The sequence below is a fragment of the Lepidochelys kempii genome, chromosome 4 (genome assembly GCF_965140265.1).
Source record: "Lepidochelys kempii isolate rLepKem1 chromosome 4, rLepKem1.hap2, whole genome shotgun sequence".
NCBI lineage: Eukaryota > Metazoa > Chordata > Testudines > Cheloniidae > Lepidochelys > Lepidochelys kempii.
The window spans coordinates 88,546,842-88,571,788 of NC_133259.1; the positions used below are offsets into that span (position 1 = coordinate 88,546,842).

The following is a 24,947-nucleotide window of genomic DNA, read 5'->3' on the forward strand; positions in this document are numbered from 1 at the left end:
ACAAATAAGCAGGCTGGTAGCAGGGCCTGAGTGAGGGAAGAGATTAGCATCTTAAGGGCCTAACTGGCTCCTACTACTTCAGCTGTAGTTCTCCTCAAGCCTGTTCTCCTCAAGTGGGTTCAGGGAAGCAGCAGGAAACAGGAAGCTCCCTGGGAAGCTGGGGATAATCAGTCCAGGCTCCTGGGGGTGCTAGAGAGGTACATAAGAGGCTCCTCCTCTCTCTCCCTGCAGCTGCTGCTGCTTTCTGTTATTCCCTTTTACCCTTTCTCCTGCCTGCCTGTTATGTCTCTTGTGCCCTCCTTCCTCCAGCACAGCACTCCACCATCTCTGTGCATCTAGAGTGGAGAGAATACATACGCACCAGCAGCAGACACAATTTTCTACACTCTGGGTCCTAGTGGTGCCCACCTCACAGTCTGGAACCTGAGGCAGCCGCCTCAGTTTGCCTCATGGTAAGGCCAGCCGTGTAAATTCCTAGGAAAGCTGAAATTCAGTCTCAAGGGCACTCTTGGGGAGCCATGGCCTATGTACCTCCTGCATGGCGTTATTTTATTTAGAGTCTGGAATCCCAAAATGTTCCAGCTGCTTCAGAAGAGAGATCACAACCCCTGCCCAAAGAGTTTACAATTAGCTTTTAAGATATAACTGTCAGTGAAGGTGACAGATGGTAGGAAGTCGGAAAAGTGAGAAAGGATGAGGGGTGCAGAAATATGACCATGTGGTTACTGACATTGGGCATGTGCAAATCTCAGTTGTTCAGTCAAGGTTTTTACTTGAATAAAAATATATTTACATGCAGGGAACATGGGTGAAAGAGAGAGAAAATAACCCAGGTTTATGCTTCAGATAGCATGCAAAGCATATACAAACCACCTATTTTGATAATCCTATCATACCTTTTGGTACACCGAACGTTATTTGAAAATGTATATATTTTGTCTGTTTACTGTTCTGTCTGACTTTCTAAGATTAACATCTCAATTTTTACAGATCGATGGTGCATGTTCTGCTTATCTGTCCATCATAGATCCTCATCCTGAGGTGAGACTAGTTAAAGCGCTATTATTTTAACTATTTATCATTGTTTTTCAAGTGCCATTAAATAGGCAATTTCCTTTTCAATAGGCATCCAGTGCACTGGAAGAACTTTGCTTTATGGTCATGGGATTTCTACAGAAACCTCAGGTAGTACAAATTTAAAACTATTTTACATTTCTGAATCATGATTTTCAGTATACTAGCTGCTTGAAACTTTAGAATAAATTGAGGATCTATGCAAACAGTAATTATCCCCAGCTTTCTGAGCTGGGCAATCCTTGGATAACCATGGATACTAGCTTGCCACAGCCTCCAGCTCCATGTTGTATAGTTACGGTGCTGCTCAGTTCCTGGAGGAATAGTATAAATCCATATCTCCTTCACTCTGCAATGCCTTATGGACCTCATCCAAAGCCCACTGAATCCATCTGGAAGACTGATTAGCTTTGGACCATTTGATTAGCTTTGTTTCCCAAACATAGGGCTTGGTCCAATCTCTCTCCGCTTGGAATATACAGTGTATGGAGTTTTTGTAGCTTATTGGTTAGAGTAACTACACAGCCTCCAGTGTAGGAATTAACTAGTTTCCTTAAGTTACCTGGGAGAGGAGTCTCCTGTCCTCCCTGCATTGGTACTTTACTTTTACTGGAGAATGAGGCCTCACACCTTGCTGAGTCATTAAAACATGAACTCCTTTAAGTCTATTAGTGTCAAAGCAATAAAGTTCTCCTATTCTGAATAGAGGAAAGAAGAAAGTGGCCCAGTAGTAGCATGTTAATGATTGTAAAGAAATGTATTTAATGACTAAAAAGGATTTATTTAGTCAAGTTTTCTGGTGGAAATCAGTATACAATACAGTTTTTGAAAGCAGCAGTTAACCACATTATATTTCTTGGGTTGTCAAATTATCAGAAGAGTAAAATGTTCCAAGAAAGAACCAAGATATTTAATGTTACTAAAACTGACCTTGGCTTGTTTTAGAAATTAAAGCATATATACCAATTATTGTTCCCACAGGGTTTAGAGGAAAAAGACAACACCAAAAGGGTAAGATTGTCATACATATTTTAGGTCACACTTATATTGTCAAGAAAACCGTAACCATTAACCTGTCCTGTAGTAAAATCCCACTTCTAATTTTTTCTGAACAGTTCTTATTTCATTATTCTAAGACTCATGACTCAGGCAATTCAGACATCATGGTAAGTTTCGCCACCCTCTTTGTGAGTACGTGTGTGCTTGTACTTAAAAACAAGACAGTATTCCTCTTAGCAGTAGTCTTGGTAGTCTCTCCAGCTGGAGATCAAGTTAATAATTTGTGGAGTTTTTTTATGACACAATATCCTTAATATTGTACATTTAAACAAAATTAAGGAATATCCAGGGAATGGTGCCTGTCTGAACATTGTAACTTCAAAAATCTAGGAAGGGTGCCACAAGACACTTGTTTATCCTAGAAAAACTAAAAACCATGTTCATTTCTGGTATTTTATAAACAGCATATCTAATATAATTACATGTTGAAATTAAGATCTCATGTGCCTGATCCTCAGGTAGCGTTGACTGGTGGTGTTTCACCAAAGTCAATGGAGCTATGCTGATTTATACTAATTGAGGGGGTGGTCTTAAATGTTGACAACTATTAAATATATCTAATGAAGCATTTTAGAATCTTATATTTTGCCTAATTAAGATTTTTGGATTTCACAGTAAACAAAAAATAGAATAAATCAAATATCCTAATGTTTGATATTTAAAAATTTCTCATCACTCAGAGACTACATTTTGATCAGCTCTTGCTTTTAAAGTGCAGACATAACAGATATTTCTTTTCTATGTGCAACCATGCTCTTTCATTGTGCAGCACTGCGTTTTGAGTGTAATATTCAGACTTTTCACTTTTTGGTAATCATTCTGTCATGTTTATGTTCACTGTTGTCTTGCTCTATATGTTTCCACTGGGAATATACTACATCATTGCTAGAGCACAGTACAAGTTATTTTCTAACCCTCCAGTGAAAGAGTGTTAAAGCTATAGTCAATATGTTTCCTGGTTATCATCCATAGACCCAATGCAGCTTAGTTTAGTGATAGCACTTTGCTAGCTGCTTTGGGACTTTATTTGCTGTTTAGGTTTGACACTTTTTCTAGTGCATGAAATGCTATTTTCTTTATGCACCTGCTCTGTTTCTGTACCCTACAAATGTAGGAAAATGACTGTCATTTTGCCTATTAACTCTGCTGTAACTTTGATTAAATTACTATTGTAACAAATGACCTCTTTTTTGTTGCACTTTGTATAAAAGTAATCCGATATGCACTGTTTTTCCATGTTGTGAACCATGTTTTCTTGTTTAAACAAGGGGATCAATTTGGTCTTAAAAATTAGTTGAATGAATGCAGGTAATTATAGTTTGATTTATTTCTTGGAACAGGTTACTCCTTATGTAATATATAATCCATATTGAGGCCTTGATCCCTCAAGCCTTGATCCTTTGATTCACTGCATGGGGGCACATTGCTCAACCTGCATGGAGCCCCACTGAGTTCAACAGGGTTCAGTGCAAGCACATCAGTGTGCCTGAGCATGTGAATTGCAGAGTCTGGGCCTTAGTTTGTCTTTCCCGAAGCTAAGAGGACAACCGGCCGATTTTACTTCAAATACATATCTAGCCTGGCAGAAACACTACTAGAAATTACTTTTTAATAGAACAACATCACTTTTATTTCTGTGATTCAAACTATTTTAAAGAAAAATTAACTTTGAGTGCCAGGAAATTTGAAGCTATTACAATAGCAGATAGTCTTAGAAACCGTAGTAATCAGAAACGGAGAATGAAAGCTTCCCAGAAATGTTCTCTGCACAGTTCATTATATTAAAATCACAGAGCTAGCAGTGCACTCACAAAGGCTGATCGAAATCAGAACTGGGACTTGCTCCTGACAAAACAATATACAGACTAACCTCTAATGAACACAGTAGAGAAGTTTCACTTCAGTGCTCTAGGAAGTGTATTCCTAGACTAAACAAACAAGCTGTATCTTTCCAGGTATAAATTCAGAGTACCCAAAAAGTTATCAGTTAACATCTTCAGTCCTTTGTTTTGCATGTTTTGTCCATAATCCAGTAGTATAGTAAGAGACATTCTTTGCATCACAAGACCAGGATTTCATTGTTGCTCATGTGTCTGTGTTCATGTCCTCTCAGTCGTCTGTCCTGCATCCTTTGCTGCAACTTGTTCCCCAACTTCATGAGAGAAGATTGAAGAGATACAAAGCAGACGTATGTAACTTTAAACTATGTATGTTTGCTGTGACCGTTGGTGCCTGGGGGGGCCACACTGAGAATGCTCAGTCAAGTCAAACTGCAAAGAAGGGGCAGACGATCCCCAAAAATGGTGGTTATTCTAATAATTAGATTCATTGAGGCAGCAACAAAACAGCTTCTACAATACATCTCTGGTTACCCCAAAGCCAGAAATACAGTTCCCTTAAAACAATCCAGCCTTGGGTTCCCACCCACAAAGCCAAGTCAAATATGATGAGGATTACTGAAAATCTTGTCCATCATATATAAAGTTCTACCAATCCCAAGGGATTGGACACATTACCCACTAGGTCCGTTTCATAATAAAGATGGTGAGCTGCTGAGCTGCAAAAGGTTCTTTCCAGAATTAGTTCATCAGGTTATAGTCCAAATAGGTGGTCCATATATAGAATTCAAATTCTTTCATGAGAATTGGCAGGGTAATCTAGACTGGAGCTGGAGACCTCAGTCTTGCAACTCAAACTTCCCCTGACCAAGCTTAAGCAGATCTGAGATACAGGATTGAGGCCTTAGAGTTCTTTTACAGATCTCTGGCAGGCTATCGATAGCCTCTTGACAGCAGGCATTTGAAGTAAAATCTCCTATTTCTGATGTATACACAGATAATTAGGTGCATTCGTCAGCATAAGCAGTTCATATGGAGTTTACTACAAACTTCAAAGAGAAATATAGACCATTATTACACCCAAGTTTCTTCTAAATGTTAATATTCCCTTTTAATCTCTGAATCAATAGAATACAGTAACAAACAGGAACCATCCGTTACAATGTTAACCTCTAACAAGATATAGGTAACCACAGACAAATAAGATCACTAACAATACAAGACTGCATTTCAAAGCTCTAGTCTATCTGACATGGCTTCGTTAGCTATTTATAAGGAATGGACCTAATTACCATTTATATTACTTTTCTAATATATCTTTAAAGGTATCATTTGGGTCATTTAGCCTGCTCATGTGTAATCCTTTCTTGCTCAGTGTCACACTTGCACTCCTACATTGTGTGGTTTCATTACTTCTTTCTGAAAACATCCTATTTAAGTGTTTCTGATCATAGCATTTTTTCCAAGGTGCATCACCACATCAGTATGCTATTTAAGTGAGGTTTTCTATGTCCTATTTACTGGAAAATATTCATGCATCTTCGATGCTTAACATTTTTAAAAGAGAACTAAAATAACATAAGTTTAATAAGTAGTGCCCAAAAAAGGAACAATGACAAATGTCATATCCTGTATAATGAATCTAGATGTTTTATACAGTTTTTAAAATCTCAGACAAGTGTTGTGGTATCATATAGCTTAATTTTGCCTAAGGGCTCTTTTTCTTTTACAAGACTGAACAATGTCTGCTTATTAAAATGTATTTATGACTTAAACACTTGTAATATCAAGAATTGTCCTAGTAATTACAGACCGAAATATGGCTTAATTTAAGGCACAGGTCAGAAAATACCCTCTTTTAATTTTTGCCCAGAGCCTCAAAAGTCTTATTTTTCTGAGCTGTAGAAACATGGCCTTTGAGACTAGATTCTTCTCTTGCTTTGTGCCTCTATTTTTAATAAGCTTGTTCAAAAAAATTTAGCTAGTGTAAACTGATCCAAGATAAATAGATAAGAGCAAAATAGTACACAGTTAGTCCAAATCTCCTCTTGCTTACATTAGTATAAATTGGGAGTAATGCCTTTGAACTCAAAGGTGTAAACACTGGAGTAAAACAGGTACAAGTGAGAGGAGAACTAAGCCATGGACATTTTTCTCCCAAATAAAACTCTTAATTCCATATCTTATTTTTAGACTTGAAGTACAATTAATCCATTAGATGTTTTGCAGACTAAAAAGTTTTATAGGAATCTAATAGAAATAACAGAATCATTAAAAAATATTCCTGATATTAATATTATTATGGCATACTCACTGTCAGAGCATGTATGTGCACATTTTCACCCTGCCCCATCTCAAGGCACTCCATTGAAGGGTTTCTTTCATTCAGTCTAGGATTTATCTGTCCTGGTTCCAGTCTTCTGTTGCTTCCAAGGTTTAGCCTCCAGCCAGGTCACGTGTTAATCCATTCCCCTTCCAGGGTTAACAGAAGCATCCAAATATAAGAAAATTCAGTCTAGTGGTCTCTAAACTCAGTCCTTGGCCTCTGTCTGGGACTCATAGTTCTTAGCCTCTTTCACTCCTGATGCCTGTACTTCCCCTCTTGGTCTAGGGAAGAGGTAAGGGAACACAGGCCCACCCTCTCCTCTGGGATCCATCCCAGGGATCTTGTTTTACAGCTATACACTTCAGACCCTTTGCCACTCCTACCTTTGCCTTTTACCAGGTCTTTACAAGGTCCCCATCTTGGACTTGTGGCTCCTCATGGCTTCTTCTTAGCCAGCTAAAGAGGTGCTTTCTCTCCCAGCAGCTGGGATGGTACTGTATTTCAAACAGTTCCTCTGTCTCTTACCTTAAGGCAATTGGTATCTCCCTCCTTCAGGGTCTGGGGTTATGTTTCAGGCAGTCTTTGACTCTTGCCTTGTGGCTGTCAAGATCTCCTTCCTTTAGACAGGAGTTCCTGCAACTCTCTTCCTCCAAACCGCAGCTTAGGCCAGCTGTAAAGCCTAGTCAGCTTCTCCTTCAGCTGGATCCTTTTCCCTGATTAGCCCTCCATTTTGGCAGATTTAACAGGTCAGCCTTCTCCTGCCAGTCCTTGCCTTGCTAAGGGGCAGGAGGCAGTATATATACTGGTCCCTTTCCTATAGCTCATCCCAGTTGGCTGGGAGAGTGAGGCACTTTGCCCTACCCACTCTGCAAGGCTCCTGGAACCTTAAAGAGACAGTAATGGGATTCTTTCTAAACACTACTTATTTCTGGGACCATTTCCTCTCTCCCAAAGCCTCCTTGGTCTTTGCCTATGAGATGTCTCAAAATCTTAAAGGGGTGGTGGCTTTTAAAGGGGCACCTTTAAAGGGGCAGATCATTCTGTCACAAATATGTAGATGGGTTCTATCCTGAAAGTTACTGGAAAATCTCAAATCCTAATGAAGCCATTTGAGCACATCAGCAGTCAGCACCTTGCTGAATCAGGTCCTTTAATTCTTGCATATCTCTTAACTCTGTATATATCCTCTGGGAATGTTGTAAAATTAATGTTTCTGTTGGGCATATTGTTATATTATTTTTGTTACCAATTTAGATTCCAAATCTGTAAACACGTACTCATGTACTTAACTTTAGAGATTTGAGTAGCCCCATTGACTACAGTGGGACTTGTCCCTTTCCTTCATGCATTATTTATGAAGCATTTTCAGATGCTGTTCTTGGAAAAATTGCACTATGCTACTTTCTTGAATAAAGCTAATAATTGGTTAAAAACTGTCTTCACAGTGAAAGTAGAAAAAAATGTCCTGTTCGTTTTTATTTCACTAACATTATTCATAATGGAACCATGTATCAAGATAGTGAGTGGCAGAAGTCCTTTACTACTTTTGGATTCTAATCAGATTAAATCAACAGGACCATAGTTCTGAAGTCTTTGAGCCTGATTCTGATCTTACTTAGGCTAGTGTTAAATAGGAGTAATTCCACAGCGTAAAAGTGTCATAAATTTGACCAGAATCCGTTCTTATACTCTTCCCCAAATATAAGAAGCTATCTCTTTTACACATTCCACAATATGTTCAGTTCAAAGAAAGAAACATCTGCCAAAAGAAGAATAACACCCCTTCTTCTACGGCATAAAGTATAATCAAATTGGACATTTTTGTGGTAAATACGAACTAGAGATGGTTCAATAACAATATTCCAGAGCTGAACTCTGAATATAGTGAGTTTAGATTTGAGTTCACACTTGAAGCTTATCTCTGTTATGGGCTAAAAACTCTATAAATGGGTTAAATACTGATTCCCCAACAAACTGAAACTCAAGGAAGTTTAAATTGAGCTCTTGATTTCAAACCCCTGCATTCTGGGGTGTTTGGACCTGGGATTTTGATTTTCCCCATTATAGAGAAATAAGGCCTAACTTCCATCTGACACTTGTTTTACTTCTATTTCAGTTGAGCTATTCCTTATTTTCACTGATGTGAAAGATGAATCAGGTACATGAAGGTCAGATTCAGGGTGTAATTAGTATAGTTGCTCAGTGTGGTGGTACACTGAACCTCTGAAGTAATAGTAGCATGCCTGTGGAACCATAACTCAGAGACTAACATTATAGGTGTGTCACCTGCTAGGCCATGTAGGCTGTAGCCCTGGTGGGTCCCAATGTCCACTCAAAAACATGGCTAAAGTCATGGGTGGCGGATATCCTAGGCTGGGGGAGACTGTACCTCTCCAAACTGTGCTCCAGCCCCAGGTTCTGCCCCCCCCCCCAGCTTCCCGCCATGGCTCCAGTCTCCCTGATTGGGTGTGGGTTGGCCCTGGCTTGGGCTGTGCTGCCCACCTTCCCGGCACTCTGGGGAGCTAGTCTGGGGCAGGCGCCAGCGGCTACGGTGACGGGGGCTATTGGTTCTGGCGGGGACGTGGAATGGGCATGGTCTCGGGCAGAAGAGGCAGGGCTGGGAGCTAGCCTCCCCCAGCTGGAGGTTCACACACTGCCCATGGCTAAAGTGAAGACATATTTTTCTAGGGCTGGCAAGAAAGAGAAAGGTTGCAGATACATTAGGTACAGTGTTTTAAGCAGTTATAACTTAGTGGGACAATAGCAGTTCTTATTTGGCCCCTCATGGTGGTGGTGGAGGGCACCAAGGTTTAGGTATCTTCTTGCCTAGTGTCTGCGTTGCCCTCCCCAGCCCAGTCTTCTATTCAAAATATGGCTGTCAAATGATTTAAAAAAATTAATAGCTATTAATTGTAGTTTTAATTGCACTGTTAATAATAGAATAGCATTTATTTAAATATTTTTGGATGTTACTTACTTCTGCACTGCTGCTGCAGCTCATAGTGCCTGGCACTCAGTCTGCGGCTCAAGGTGGACTCCATGTTGTTGCACAGGGGCTCCCGGCCATCCCACAGCCCTCTGGTGACGTCTGGCTTAGCAGCAGCAGACAAACTCCCTCTCTTTCCCAACCCCAGCTCAGTGGTGACTGGGTACATGGGCAGGGGACACCCGGACATCAGCCCCCACCCCCTGCTCTGCGCAGCAGACAGGAGTAGGGTTGCTACCTGTCGGTTATTTACTCGAACAGTCCAGGTTTTGGCTTCTGTGTCTGTGTGCCATTTAGGGTTTCCAGGTGCTCAGTTTTTGGGGACCTGGCAATCCTAAATGGCACCCCAACCAAAAAACCGGTTACGATGAGGCATGGGGAGGCACCAGGTTACTAACTCGCACCAGCCCCTGCTCATCAGGGGCAGACTTCAATGTGCAGGCAGGCTCCTTGAGACAATTCAAAGACATGGGGAGGAGGGGGAGAGGAGCGAGTGACAGGGGTGTGGCCTTGAGGGATGAGGTGGAGAAAGGGTGGTTCCTGAGTGGTATTTTTTTTTCTATATCTGCCTTCTCTTCTGGTCACTTCCTGGGTCAGCATCCTTCCTCCTACCTGTCCAGGGGAAAGAGAAGTACAGTGGGGAGAGTGTTGATGAGAATGGTAGTCTCTTGCTTAGCAGGTTCATCATACAGACCCATCTCTAGATAGGACTGTCCCTGTTCCTATATTGAAGCTATGTAAGGGAATATGTGATCTTCTTAAAGCCCCAGCTTCTGGAGTCCTGTTAGACTCTCAGATTCTTTCATTCTTTCTTTCTTTCTTAACTAACCCTCATGGTTATGGAGAAAAACTTGAAAACCTGGACAATAGAGGCTCAAAAAGCAGAAGGAAAATAAAAAGAACCCCAAATTTACTAATTTTTAAATCTCATTTTTATGCCAATCTCATGAATTTGGAATCCTTTGGGTTGGCAGTACTGTTTACTCCAGCCTTTGGATTACTATGCTATCCCAGCTATTGGTGCGGGAGGTGGAGCTGACTCTATTTGGATGGTGCTATATACCGATGGTGATAAACAGCATATATTCACACAAGTCCCCCATCTTCAGGACTGTCTTGGATGGAGTTTTTTCTTTATGGCCTTATGAAGCAAGCTGGCCTTTTCCCAGGATGTATCTCTGATGCACAGACAGCATTTGTGGCATTTTCAGAGTTTCTGAGACCCAGAAGGCCATGGGTATCTTAGGATATGTCTATACATGGGAGTGTGCTTCCCCTGGGAGGGGCTAACTGCCTGAGTATATATCCATCAACGGCACTAGGCATGCACGGGCAGGAGGGCTAGCCCCTCCTGCCATTCACACCTCTGTGGCTACACTCTATATTTAGCAGACTAGCTCAATCAGATCGTACCCCCAGCTTGAAGCATAGACATACACACCTTAGAAAACACCATCATATTTCAAAATGCACTTCAGACCGGAGATAAAATCTCAGCCACTTTTGTCAGCATATTTTCTTCTTCTGTAGACTAATTGGAACACTGTACTGTAACTATGCATAGCTGTCATTTTCCCTTGAAGTTTAGTACAAATTCAAAAATTGGAGGCCTTATCAAAGTTGTATAGACTCCATTAGAAACAGTCAATTGCATCATGGAGGACATATTCCTCTTCAGAGTTTTTAGGTCTTTTGGGAGACAATATATTTCATCCAGGGGGAACTTAAAAAATGCCTTTTGATTAACTTGTTGCTGGCTAGCTTTCTAACTTACTAAAGAGACAACTCTGTTCTCAGCTTCTGATATAGATTCTGCATCAGAGGCTTGAAAATGAGGAGGAAGTGATTGGGGAACAGTGAGCTTAAAAACAGATTTTCCCCCCCTTTTTTAAAGAAGCATCTCAAAGTATCTTAATGCATCAAAACACTCATAGCAAAATTAAGCATGAGTGCCTTACATTTGGGGAGAAATATGTTATTCATTTATATTCATTCTTTATACAGAATTGTCTACGAAGATTTCTGTTTCTCTTCTTTATAAAGCTGTTGGTTTGTGGATCATACATTTCAGTTTTTGCAAAGTTTTGCTACTCACAAATATGTCATGACAAAGAATTCAGATAATAGGGAAGCACACTCTGCCCATTATGAAATGGCTGCTGTCTTAATAAAATGTTTGTATTTATATCCTTGCCCCTTTGATATTTTGGTTCTGAGAACATCGACTCCATTTGCTCAAGAGATCTAGAGATGATACACTGAAGATGTATAAAAACTACTTTAATAGTCAGTTGCCTTCTAGGAAGAAAAAGATAAAAAACAATTTGTATGATATCATTCTAATGCAGTGACCTTTTAAAGTATATGGAAGACTCTCATCAGAGTGAACAATTTTTAAGAAGCAGGAGAAGAGAAAGCTATCAATATGTAATAAATCACCTAATCTAAGATAATTTTAATTATTTTAAATGTATTTTCATCAGTTGTTTGGAAACATGAACTACAAATGAAAATTTTTGGAAATGTGTCAAAACAGAAAAGAAAAAATGCTATAAAATCATCAGATTGATGGGGGAAGCAGAAAAATGGAGTAAAGAGACATACTATGGCTGACTCAGGTGGCATAATGGAATTCAAATGGAATCTAGGCTAACAACTAGAACCAAAATAAGAATTAATATTAGGAAATAAAGTTAGATTTTTTAAAATGTAACAAGAAATAACTTAGTCTGTACTTCCTAGAAAGCTGCAGAAGATTTCATGTTTTGTAAAATTCCCTAACTTCTTCAAAATGCTATAAAAGTGTCTTAAAATGCTAACTTTGCTATACAGACCCCATACCTTTCCTAATAGATCTTCGTAAATTGGAAAAAGATCATTGCATTTCTCTTCTTGGCAGGATTACAATATTAACATTTTAAACCAGTGAACTATGTTGTGTATATATCTCTTTCAAGAGTTCTGTACTTGATCTTCTACAGTAACTATTTCCTGGGAATTACAGATACAGCTCTGTAAATCTCAGGTTGTCTACTCTAGGTTTCCTGTAGCAGAGGACTGTTACATTTTAAGGCTCTATCTGTAGTGTGACAGGGCAAGGCTAAATGGCAATAGTAAAGCAGTGAGGAACAGGTATGTTAGCCCCAGGCTAAACAAATCCCTGGTACAATGGTAACCAAATGGCAGTTGCTCCAGGTTAATCAAGACACCTGGGGCCAATTAAGATCCTTCTAGAAAGCAGTGGAGATGGCTAGGTTGATTGGGACACCTGAAGCCAATCAAGGGTTGGCTGGAACTAGTTAAAAGCCTCCCAGTTAGTCAGTGAGGTGTGTGTGTCCAGAGCTGTAGGAGGAAGCCATGCTGTTGGAGGAACTAAGCAGTACAAATCCATATCAGGTGCAAGGAAGGAGGCCCTGAGGTAACAGTGAAGGAGATATTGAGTGAGGGCTGCTGTGGAGAAGTGGCCTAGGGAATTGTACACATCCTATTTCCAAAAAGTCAGCTACCATAGCTGCTACTATTAGGGTCCCTGGGGTGGAGCCCAGAGTAGAGGGCAGGCCTGGGCTCCTCCCTCCCCTCCCCAATTAATCACTGAGACTGGGAGAAAGAGACTGTGTGAGGGAGGGTTGCTTCTCTTCACCTCCCTTGCTGGCTTATGATGAAAAGCTGTGACCCTTGCCTCTAGAGAGAGAAGGGCTACGTGGAGGGTCACAGTGAGCCTCTGAGGCTAGGGAAATCCACCAGGAAATGTGGGACGCACGGAGAAATGGACAGAGCTTTGTCACAATAGTTATTGTCTAAATATCATGTTCAGACACTGAGAGAAGGAGCTTTTTGAAGGGCATATCTTTGGGAAAGTATGGTGTGTCAATCTTGGGGCTTGATTCTCCTCTTACTTACACTACTTAACATTGGCTTAAGTGTGATCATTAACAGGCCATTGCTCCTTCAATTCAGATGTCCTTTTCTAACTTGGTCTCCATAGTGTTGTTGTCTCTTAGAAAGGGGGACATTGAATGTTATCACTTGCCATGCATTTTTCTGAAACAGACATTATTTGTAAGGCAAAAAATGAAAAGTGACACCACATTTAATGACTTTTGATTTAATTATTTATTGGTAATGGGATAGGGCCAGGATTACCAGTGGCATTGCCTAGTGGGCATTTGTCCTGTTTGCTTTTGCCAACTGATCAAGTCAGCAAGAGCAATTGTGACAAATGCCCACTTTTTTTTCCCCCAAAGCTTTTTTCAAAAGCTTTAAAAAGGGACTGTCCCAGCCAAAATGGGATGTATGGTCACCCTACTGATGACAGGGAAGGACCCTCAGTCTATCTCTTGGCACCTGTAGGTAGCTCAACCTTGCCACAAGGATTTCAGTATCTCTATCTTTTTACTCCTGGGAGGGGTGGAAATAAGGTCTATGTCCCTTTATGGCAAGGATGTTTGGTAGGGGAGCTGGACTCTCCCACTCCACTAGGCTCTGACCCAAAGCCCTATGAGAGGCAAACAACGTCAGAAACCAGGAAGTGCCTGGGCCACTTCCTACCCGCCCCAGCCTCACAGTCCATTTTAAAATATCAAAGGAAAAAATTAAGGTAACTGAACCTTCAGCCTGGTGGGTCTCAGCTGGTAGTCTCTTCCTCCCAGGTGGAGACTTTTGTGGCAGCACAGGTCAGGAGCTCTCAGGGTAAATCTGTCTTATTCCCCCATCTCAGTTGTTTGGCTCCCTTTTTAAGCTCCTTCCTCCAGCTGGAGTGTTCAGGAGGACAGAGTCACCTGGGCCCAGAACTGCTCCTTATGCCTTCAGTTCTATATGTCTATGAGAGTCTTTCTTTATGTATGCTCTGCTTTGCAGTAATTATTTTAACTTCTCAGTGCTCACTGGAAAAGGTCCTGCTTCCAATGGACATTTTAGGATATGGAGCAATACCAATTCTGCCTAGTTCAATTCAGAAATCAGAACAAGAGTGGACCTGGAAACCTTGTGTAGCGAAGGTGTTGTACTTACAGTACAGTCCATTCTCTGAAACAGAAATGCTGCAGAAAGGAGGTGTTGGGGAAATTTTATCCAACTTATTTTGCTGTCTGGAACACTACATAAGCTCTCAGTTCACTGGGAGCTTCTGAGCAGACCTCCACTTATTACAATCTATGTTGCCACCATTTCTAAGAAAAAATCAGAGGACTATGGACACTAGATATTTCTAGGAAAGGAGACTAAGAATGTGGTCATAGAGGAAACAAAAACCAGAAGGTGCCATCACCAAAATAGTTTCAGAAAAGGATGTCTAATACTTGGGTTATATTAAATATCAGCACAGCTTTTCTGTTGAGGGATGAACTGTAGCGTTTAAATATAAATATAATATAATTATAATATAATGATAATATTATTTTATATTATACTGGTCTTTTGAGACCTTTGCAACAGTACTATTTTAAAGTGCAATAAAGAACTTTTAGTGAACACCAGCTTGGTCTACATGGACTAATTAATGCACTAACATGTTAGTGCACTTTTGAAATCACAACACACAGTGCGTATTGCTGCTCTGTATGGACAAGACCCTAAAGTGTGATTTTTTTTTTTAACTGATTTAGCTAAACTAGTGCAAAACACTGTTTGCACACACTTAGTTTGGTTAAGAGGGCATTATTTTACTTTAGCTTAAGTCAATTTGAAACAGGTTTAAGCTACACTGAAATAAGCCACTCATAAACTGAAAAAGTGTCCACACAAGAGTTTGCCCCAGTTACATGAAATCGGGTTAAAACCTATTGAAGTTTAATTAGTGCAATTTCTGTTTGTAGAAAGGCCTCTGAGTCTGTATTTGTAGGTACAGTTACTTTGGATTTCTCTAATAGGCATAATATGAAATTATTATATAAATTATAGCCCTGAGGTGTAGTAGAATGTTATGCTATTAAGGAAGATGATGTAGCAACAGCATTGTCTACAGGAAGCTTTATGAAAAGCTCAGGAAAATCATGACATTGTGCATACCATCGTGGGGAAGTATAGCTGAGGTATACTACTGAGTCCTCTTTTGGCCTTGTCCCTCAATATTTATCTTAGCACAACTGTTCTATTCAAGGACACCCATTAATATTCAAGAACAAAAGATTTCCCATGGAAGATACTATGTTTTAAGAAGTTATCCTCTCTTAGACTGGCAGGAAACACAGGCATTGTTCTATTCTGTGAAAGGATCTATTCTGCAGAATACACTTGAACACTGGACAACCCAGTCAACTTCTGAATAAGGACCATATAGCAAAGAGATGTATCCTACAGCAGGATCCAGGTGTTAAGTGACAATGAAGTGTTGCTTGGAATTATTGTATTTCTGATCAGGAGTCAGAGTTGTTAGAGATCATGTAGGATGGGCCTGTTTGCTGCATTCCTCTGTAGTGCACTGATGCCTTGGGATACCTATTTTGAATGGATTTATCTGATTAATTACAATCAGTTGACGAGAAAAACAGCCATGCTGTTGAATGTCCATGCATCTGCAACTCAGTGAACATTGATTTTTAAATGGGAGCTGTCAAGCAGAAACTCCTGAAAAATCCTATAGAGAACCACTCTGTATATTCAAGCTAAGAGCCGATGCACTCATGTGGGCTACACTCATGCAGGCTGCACTATGTGGTAATGTACGCATCACTTTAACAACTATTTTATCTTTTTTGTTAATTCTTTTATCATTGTTATTTTATCTGTTCTCTGCAAGTTACGACTTTAATTATTTCTGTTTGATAGTATGTAGTATACAAAGTAATAAAAAGTATCACGTCCTCCTGAGAACTTAGTGCTTCTTGCTGACCTATAAATACTGCAAGCTTATTTATACTGTTAAGTTCTGTGACAATACTTTCATTCAGTGGCCCACACATTTTTGTGAAACAATGCAAATAATTACTCAACAAAGAGCTAGAAATTTTTGTGTGAAACACCCAATCTTTTACCATTGTGGAAGGAAAATACAAGGTGAAATCAAAGCCCTGTTGAGTAAATGGGAGTTTTGCCATTTACTTCAATAGGGCCAGAATTTCCTCTACTGTATTTACCCCATTGCACCTTTCTCCTTCTTCCCCATTTGCTAGCAACTTATAAACTGCTGCTCCCTTTAAAGAATATAACTCTCAAACAAGATGGAGGAGGGAAACAGAGGTGGCTTGATACTGGTATCTATTGTATTTCTATGTATTTAATTATTTTACAGCTTTCCATCTTTCCGTATTTCTTTCCTTCTTGTTTCCTCTAAATCTAGTGTAAGTTGCATTCCTGTAGCACACCTCACATAATATATATAAGCAAACCCAAGAAACCACTTAAAAAACTGTTCTTTTAGTCTTTTCAAATAAAAACCTAGTATAGTTGGTATAAATGTACGTAATTCTAGAAAAGCATATGATGTAAAGAAAATCATATAGGCAATCCCTATAAGGCAAAGCATAACTTGTCCATGGTGATAACGGTGTACCCTGTGACAAGTAAAACAGGGTCCTACCATGCTTTACAAGACTTGAAAATTATATACAATTTTCTTCCTTGGCGAGGTTCCTGGGATTTGGGGAGTCCTATGGTTGGAGGTGCCTGGGGCCATCCTGATCAAAGGGGTCCTCTAAGTGCTATTATAGACTTCTAATAACATTAGGAGCTAACAGAACATGGTTTTCTATTGGAGAATTCTGACTTTGATTGTAATCTCAGTGATACCCTGATGAAGAGGACAGTTGTTAATGAGGAGATACCAGTGGTGGTTGAGAGAGTTATGATAAATGGATGAATCTAGATCTAAGGATGTTGTGGAAAGCATATGGTTTGACCCATTTTGTCTTGAACTTTGCTTGGATTCCTTTTCACAACAAACAACTTTGTGAAATATCTGCTTTCAAAATGGACTCTACACATGTTGGGCTCAGTTCTCCTGTCACAGCCGGGAAGTAGTTAGCCAGATCTAGTGGTCAGAGTAGGATTCCACAGTCACAAGACAAAGTCAAGAGTCAGCTTGGTCAGGAGATCAGAAGCAGGAGACAAATTGGAGATCAGAACTGGGAGTCAGTCAGGCCATGTCAGGATGCCAAGGAAACAGAGGCAGGAGCCAACTGGAGGTCAGGAACCACAAGTCAAATGCCAGAAGTCAAGCCAGGTCAGAATGCCAGGAAGTCAAGCCAGGGGAGCTAGAGCCCTATTGTTCAGACAACTTCCTGTTCCTGCTGCTGGATTAAAAAGAGCCAGTGGGGCAATTAGCTGTTCTAGGACTCTGCCAATAGGACCTCAGGCAGAGCCTCAGGGGCTGGGTTTTGTGGTCCTAGGTAAGCAGATGTCAGTAGGCTACCAGGTGGAGGGTTGGAGCAGGGTCACTCGCATAAATCGAAACCGATTTTCAGACTAGTGAGTCATGACACCTACAAGTTCTCTATACATGGAACTTTCATTGAAGCCAAAGGGAATTCCATGCAGGAGGATTTTCAGGACTGTGCTTTATATGACAAAATGAAATTTGTTTATTCATCAATCTTTCTTGCTATATAGTTGAGAAGAACCAATGATCTAATAAACTTATGGGTCATGAACAGGTTCAGAGGTCACAACAACTCTCCTTTTCTTTGCAGCTAGATGTGGGAAGGAGGGGAGTCCTTAAGCCCATGAATTCTGAGAATTCTCAAGCTGTCCCCAAGCAGTCATCACAAATATGAGTGATGCAACTTGGAAAGTCAAAGCTGAATTCTGCTCAGCTATGTTGGTGTATTTCTAGAACAATTCTGACTCAACTGAGTCAAAAGTAGAAACAAAATTTTGCCCTCAACTGTTAAATGGTTATTCCTTGTCAAAATTATTTCTGAAGAGGAGTTCTCTTGTATTGTTTAAGGATACAGTGGTACTGTATAATGGTTGTATTATGTATATAGAGAGCCTCATATATGTATTAAAGGGAAACTGCTAGAAACCTTCTCTCTCCATCTCCATGTTGAAATGAAATTAATACAAATAGCGTAAAATTTTATTTTTTCCTTGGCTAGTATTATCGTATTTGGACAATTTTCTTTATTAGTTGGGTTATTCAAGTTTGTGTGTTTTGAAATGCATTGTTTCAGGAGGAACTTCAAGGACCTGGAGGGATTCAAAGCAGGGGCTACTTTTTGTTCAGGGTATGGTCAATTTTTTCTTTTTCAAACTGATTGTTCGATTTCAAAAAGTACGGTATTCAACATCAATGAGAGCCGGGGAGCATGTTTCCATTGTAGCACTTATTATACTTAAGGATCTATCTGCATTCCCGTTATAAACACCTAGCATTTTTAGAGGTGCTTAGCACCTGGTACTTCTATTGAGCTCTATAGATAAATTCTACAGGGCAGGGAATGTGTGTTTGTTTGTACAGTAACTAGCAAAACAGGACTTGACTAGAGCCTGTGGGTGCTACTGCAAAAGAAATATTAAATAAAAATCAGTAGGTGTTGTCAGTAGTAGGCACTTTTCAGGATTAGATAATAATTGGATTGTAAATATTTACCCTTGACGGAAGGGTGTCAGTGTCTTGACATGGGAACATTTTCTCCTACATACCAATTGAAAAATGTTTTTAATCTACTAAATGAATATTCTAAGATCATGTCTAAAACTGATTTTCTAAAGCTTTTCCACCAAAAATACTGTAAGAAGTTTTGGCATGCTGTCTTAGTGTGTGCTGTATGGACATGTTCCCGTGCTGTTTCTTAATAAATGATCAATTATCACGTTTATAAGCCTTGAACTAATAAGGATTTAGAGCACGTGCAGACAGACATAAATCATCCTTGTCTACCTGGTAAATAAAACAGTATTTCTACATGCTACATATAGTGCTATGATATATACAGACACCAGTAGTTTATATTGCAACAAGATACACACTAGGCCTGATTTTCCACTTTGCTTGTATTTTGTCTTGTCATTTGCATTTCAGCAAAGTGTGTATAAAACATACCTCATTAAAATATACTTAGTCCATCCTAAACTTAAGCAGTTAAGCCTTTTTTGCTGTTTCTTAGCATAATGGATTAAGTTAAGGGTGACAAGTCATCCTTAATATTGACTTTCCTGGTTTTTGTTGGGTAAAGTCTTAACATTTTTTTTTCTATTTAAATACAAAGCTGGCTGGCAAACGGTACACATTTTGTATATTACATTTCTCTAGTATGAAACTTGGAGTTAGACAATTATGATTAACTGAAAGGCCAAATAAAATTCAAGGGTGACATAAACAGTGGTGTATTTTACCTGTCAGATAAAAGGTGGTCATTCTGGGCCTGAACCAGCTCCCATTACAGTCAATGGCAGTTGTTCCATTGACTTTAGTGGAAGCTGAATCAGCCCCTCATTGAGTGTGCAAAATTAGTGAAATGTACACCAGTGGGAGGGTGGAAAGGATTTAGCAAGAAAGCAATTAACAGCATGGTGTAAAGTAAATGAGACCTTGCCAACTCTGATATACGACACATGGCTTTGGTCTAGGGCAGTGGTTCCCAGACTTGTTCTGCCGCTTGTGCGGGGAAAGCCCCTGGCAGGCAAGGCCGGTTTGTTTACCTGCCACGTCCGCAGGTTCGGCCAATCGCGGCTCCCAGTGGCTGTGGTTCACTGCTGCAGGCCAATGGGAGCTTCTGGAAGCGGCACGGGCCGAGGGACGTACTCATTTACCAGTATGTCCTTGCAATGTGTCCTAAAGTCACCAAATTCAAATTCTAGAGGACTAAATAGAGAAGCAAATTCCAAAGCCAATGATGCCTCAGTGATAATTCCCTGCTGCAAGCCCCTTTCCATTTACAGGGGACTTTCAACTCAAGTGCCTCATAGGACCTGAACTGTACCTGTAATATATGAGGAGGAAGAGCTGGTAGGCTCTCCAATAGATAAAACCCAAACCATTCAAGGTTTAACAGTCAAAAACAATACCTTACAAGTTAACCCAGATCAATCACTGATCAGAGAACACAGGTGTGAAGTACTATATGTTGTGGATTTGTGTATTCTGCACTGGCAGCGCTAGACAATAGCAAAGGTTTAGTCCAGTTTGCAGTGCATTGCAATAAGCTAGCCATGAGGTAACAAAGGTCTGGATAACCATGAGGAGAGCTATGTGAAAATGGAAAGGGGAGGAAAGAATGTAAAGGAGCTCCTTCTGCCCTCTTCTCCTCCCCCTTTGCAAACTCAAACAGAACTGGGCCCAGTCTGGCCCTCCGTTTTTAATGGTGGTAAATTTGCTGTATAAACAGTTTTCAGAAGTTGAAAAGCATAGACAACAGTGTTGATTTCAGTCTCTTTAACTGAGAAATTATCCTGTAAAAGATATGGTATAACTCAAGAGATTTGCAAAATGCAGTCAATACTCTGGGACCTTCTTCTTTAAACCCTGGATGGTTTTACAGTGTTAATTTCTTACGAAATATTTGTTTTTTAGCCACGCAATGGAAGGAGATCAGCAGGTTTCCGCTGAAAAGGTATTTATTTCATATTTTAAATCAAGATGCACATCCCAATCCTGCTCCCTTTATACAATTAAACCAAGGTCCACATCTTCAAAAAATGTTCACTAATTTGGGTGCCATGACTTTAGGGTAGCCATAGATCCCTATGGCCTGATTTTCAGAATTGCTGAGCATCCACATCTCAAATTGAAGTGAATGGGAGCTTCAGATGCTTAGTATCTCTAAGCATATGTCTACACTTGGTGCTCCAGGTGTGATTCCTAGCTCAAGCAGACATACTTGGTGCTAGCTGTCATCAGGCTAGCACCCTAAAAATAGGGTAGCTGTGGTAGCATGGGCAGTGACTGGCACAGGCTGGCCGCTCCAAATATAAACCCACCTGGACATGATGGGCACATACTTGGGGTGAGTAGCCCATGCTACCACAGCTACACTACTATTTTTAGTACACTAGCTAATGAGAGCTAGTGCTGAGTATGTGTACTTGACCTGGGAATCATATTCCCTGCTCAGAGTGTACCATAGCCTAAGAATCAGGCCATAGGTGTCTCAGTAAAAAAAATCTGAGGAACCCAAAATCTACGGACAGTTTGGAAAGTTACTACTTACCCGTGACAATATATGAACCAGACAGAATCCAACTTAACCTGGAACCTGAAAGTCAAGTTTGTAGAGCTAGTGCCAGTGACTGTTTGGGAGGAAAAAACAAACTTGTAATCTGTGAAAATTTCATCCCGAAATCGTTAAAAAAGAATGAACAGGAAACCCCACAATCTCATTTTTATAATTACTTTTCTGAGTAGAACTTCACTACAAATCCCATTAGCATCAAGGAGAGTTGCATGTGTATACTGAGACGAGAACAGAGCTTTGCCCAAATCCAGAGGTCCTTACAAAGACACAACTCCCATTGAAACCATGTTTCAGGACTTCAGGATTGGACCCCAAATGAGTTAGCTAACTGAAACTTCAGAGAGGTACATGAAAGATTTCCTTTACCAATACTATGATTCAGTATTTGAGTATCCTTTTTATTCCCTTTATTGTATTTTAGATATGTAGAATCACATCATATAACTGTATAAACAACTACTGTTTTATTTTTTTTCAGGATTTTTATTCCTTACCTAGAACTAATGCTGTGGGAATGCAGAATACATGGACATAGTGTTTTGCTCACAAAAATTATTCCTTACCAATTGTACAATTCTTAAAAAACCACTAGAATGTAAATGTTCCTAAATCAGATTTTGTTAAAATTGCCAATGTTTCTTTAATTTCTTGAGTATATTAAAAGCATCTTAAAATTATTCAATTGATTTCTAGTGTCATGATGTATACAGTTGTGTGTAATAAAAATGTAAACAAAAAAATTAGTGTAAGATCCTTGCATGCAAACAATATTGTCCCTACCAGTATTGCTATACACTTATTTATTTATTTATTTGGTAAATAAAAGCAATCAGTTGAGTTGTTTTAAATGGAATGTTTTATTGAGGAATTTTCAATTTTTACATAATGCATTTTGAAAGTAGGCATTTTTAAGTTAAACTAACACAGCATAGTGTGTGTATGTGTGTGTATGTATATATAATATTTCTATGCAGATTCAGAGTCAAATAGGCTTATCTCTGTACATGAGAGCACTGAGTATGTTCTCGTGCCTAGATAACGTAAGAAACTCCATTTAAGTCAAGAGACTTACATCCTTGTAAAACATGTGAAGGAGAAAAATCAGACTCTATACACACATGCATGTGCACACACACATATATACATAAAAGCCAGCCAAACTTTCCCCATATGTTGATTTTTCTAAAATAGTGCATGAAATCTCTCTCTTCCAATATGATTTTCATTGCAATGCCATTGTATATAAAACTGCATTATTACAAAACAGTACCTGAAGAGCCATTAGGCTAGTATGTAGTTGGAGAGAATGCAAATATGTTGGTTAAGAAAACGTTCCAAGTAATCATTTCAATCATTTTTTAGGAAGGGTGAATAAAAAAGTGGTGCCCTTTTCAAAGAGTGTTTTCTCAACCTTGTTTAATTTTGATTGGCAAAATGAAACAATTTGTACTATTTTAGAAGAGAAATAGCTCTAATTTATTTAAATTAAAATATAATCATAAATTAATTGTATTAGCTGGCATAACACAAATGTATTATGGCCCTGATTTAGAAAAACACTTAAGCACATTGATGTGGAATCTCTCTCCTATGTGGAGATAACAGATTCTTCCCACAAGAGCAAAGCTGGCCTCTCAGTCTTCATCGCTTGAATTCATGTCTCAGGGTTTGTTTTCATTAACAAATTAAGTTGTGTCAGAGCATGATTTTGAGGGGTTATGGTAATTAACATAATAGTAAACATAACATCACTCAGTGTTGACAGGTATTGTTGTGTTTAACATTGTGTCTACTGGTCATGGTTAGAGTTCTTCCTCGAGTTACCCACTACCTGCGGAAACAATAATAAACACAACAGTCCCTGTCTCCACTGAGTACTAGTTTGTGTTAACTCTGTGGGCTACAATAGATCATGAGGTAATGATCCACCCTGAGCAAAGGCCAGTATGTTGCTGAGCAGCCCAGGAAGGAGATTGTGATTTTTCTAATGATCTTATGGCCTCACCATTGCTTCCAGGAGGAAGTAAGCTATCCTGTGTCTATATGTGGTACAGTATCTGCCAGCACACCAGCACTGCTACACTACCCACTGGCCTGCATGAGGGGCAGCAGAGATGTAGCTGGTTTGCGGAGCCTTCTTCCCCTCCTGCATTTTGAGTAGTGGTATGTATAGCTGGCACAAGACGGTAAGGGAGTTATCACAACTCTTCAGGGTCATAATCTAACAGGATGTAAGTTCCCAGTGTAGCCAAGACCAGAGTGCTTAACATTGTAGTAGTCACCTAGTCACCATGACTCCTCAAAGTCATGCTGTAACACAACCTAATTTGTTAGCAAAGAGATACCTCAGAGTGATTTCCACCAGCAGAGCATAGTGCTCTCTTCAATCTCCCCAAATGGAAAATCTATGCTCTTCTTAGCTGGAATTTTGAATTACTTCCTGATATGGGCTGGTCTCAGAGATTCCTTAGATGAACTAATCAGTTCAAATCACTATCAAAAGCCAGCATGGTATCAGAAAAGATACACTTTTTTTTTTTTAAACAAAACAGTCATAAAACAAATATTTGGAATACATTGCTAGACCAAGTTGTTGTGAATGGATCCAATAAGCTATTTGTATCAAACAGCATAAACCAAAATACCATATTATTTTCACCCTCTTGTTTTGTCTTTAGTTATATTTTTTAATCCACTCTGAGTTCTTGAAATGGCAATTCAGCAAAAGAGGAGTGGTCTAGTTTCAGTCTTTGTATAGATTTGATAAATATTTCAGACACAAATATTGTAGGCCATATTCATTCCATCTTTAGGTACAGAGGGAATAAAAATAGCTGAAAACCCACTAAAATAGGCCAAAATCTGTTTGAAATTGAGTAGCTGCCATACTTTGCCTGTTACATATATTGCTTCTTGAAGAGAATGGTGAATCTCTTGGATCAGGTCAGCTGAGACTCAGAGGGTATGGACTGGAGATCCTAAGCTGTAAGGACATATTATCTGAATGTCCTGTGAATCCACCATTTACAATCAGTCCTAGTGATATAAAATACATAAAGAAGTTACAGTAAAAGTTGCTAAATATTAACCACCCTTTGGTTTGTTATGAAATATACTGGAGATTCCAAATAACCACGCCAGATAGCTTCATTAATATGGTACAGAAAAAAGGTTTTAAAGGACTGATGCCACCATCAATGTTAATGATCATGCAGTCTACCACGTGCAGCTGTTTTTACTGAGCGCCACCGTCGCACACCCTTCCCCACCTCCCTGTGTGTTGCAATTTAGCGTTGGTGACGGAGGGAACCAGCTGCATTGGTCCATTAATCGCCTTCTTCTGACATAACCCAGGGAATGTAGCCACTGAGGTGGGAACTCAGCACAGAGAACGTGCCAGTTTTCGGTGCATCTGGTGTAAGGGGTCACATTATGTACACATTGACTCGCGCTATGTATTTCCACATCCACCGCAAACACGCACTTCCGAGGTGCACACGCGAGGCCCTTCGAGCCCTGAGAGCGTGGGGGAGCGCGGGATGCAGCGGGAGCTG

The 24,947-nt window shown here is 39.7% G+C and overlaps 1 protein-coding gene across 5 annotated transcripts in view; it reads left to right on the forward strand.

Annotated features, from left to right (window-relative positions):
* Positions 1 to 22,018, forward strand: part of NMU (neuromedin U) — a 40,046-nt gene extending 18,028 nt beyond the window's left edge. The window contains exons 3-10 of one of the 5 annotated variants that reach the window (XM_073340096.1): positions 991 to 1,041; positions 1,126 to 1,185; positions 2,056 to 2,085; positions 2,190 to 2,240; positions 4,247 to 4,321; positions 18,391 to 18,444; positions 20,733 to 20,772; positions 21,872 to 22,018. In XM_073340096.1, coding sequence (XP_073196197.1) covers positions 991 to 1,041; positions 1,126 to 1,185; positions 2,056 to 2,085; positions 2,190 to 2,240; positions 4,247 to 4,321; positions 18,391 to 18,444; positions 20,733 to 20,768 — 357 coding nt within the window. In that variant the 3' untranslated portion in view covers positions 20,769 to 20,772; positions 21,872 to 22,018. Of the gene's footprint in view, positions 1 to 990; positions 1,042 to 1,125; positions 1,186 to 2,055; positions 2,086 to 2,189; positions 2,241 to 3,401; positions 3,442 to 4,246; positions 4,322 to 18,390; positions 18,445 to 20,732; positions 20,773 to 21,871 lie in introns of those variants that run through there. The other 4 variants (XM_073340097.1, XM_073340098.1, XM_073340099.1 and 1 more) reach the window with 4 other exon arrangements.
* Positions 22,019 to 24,947: the final 2,929 nt, after the last annotated feature.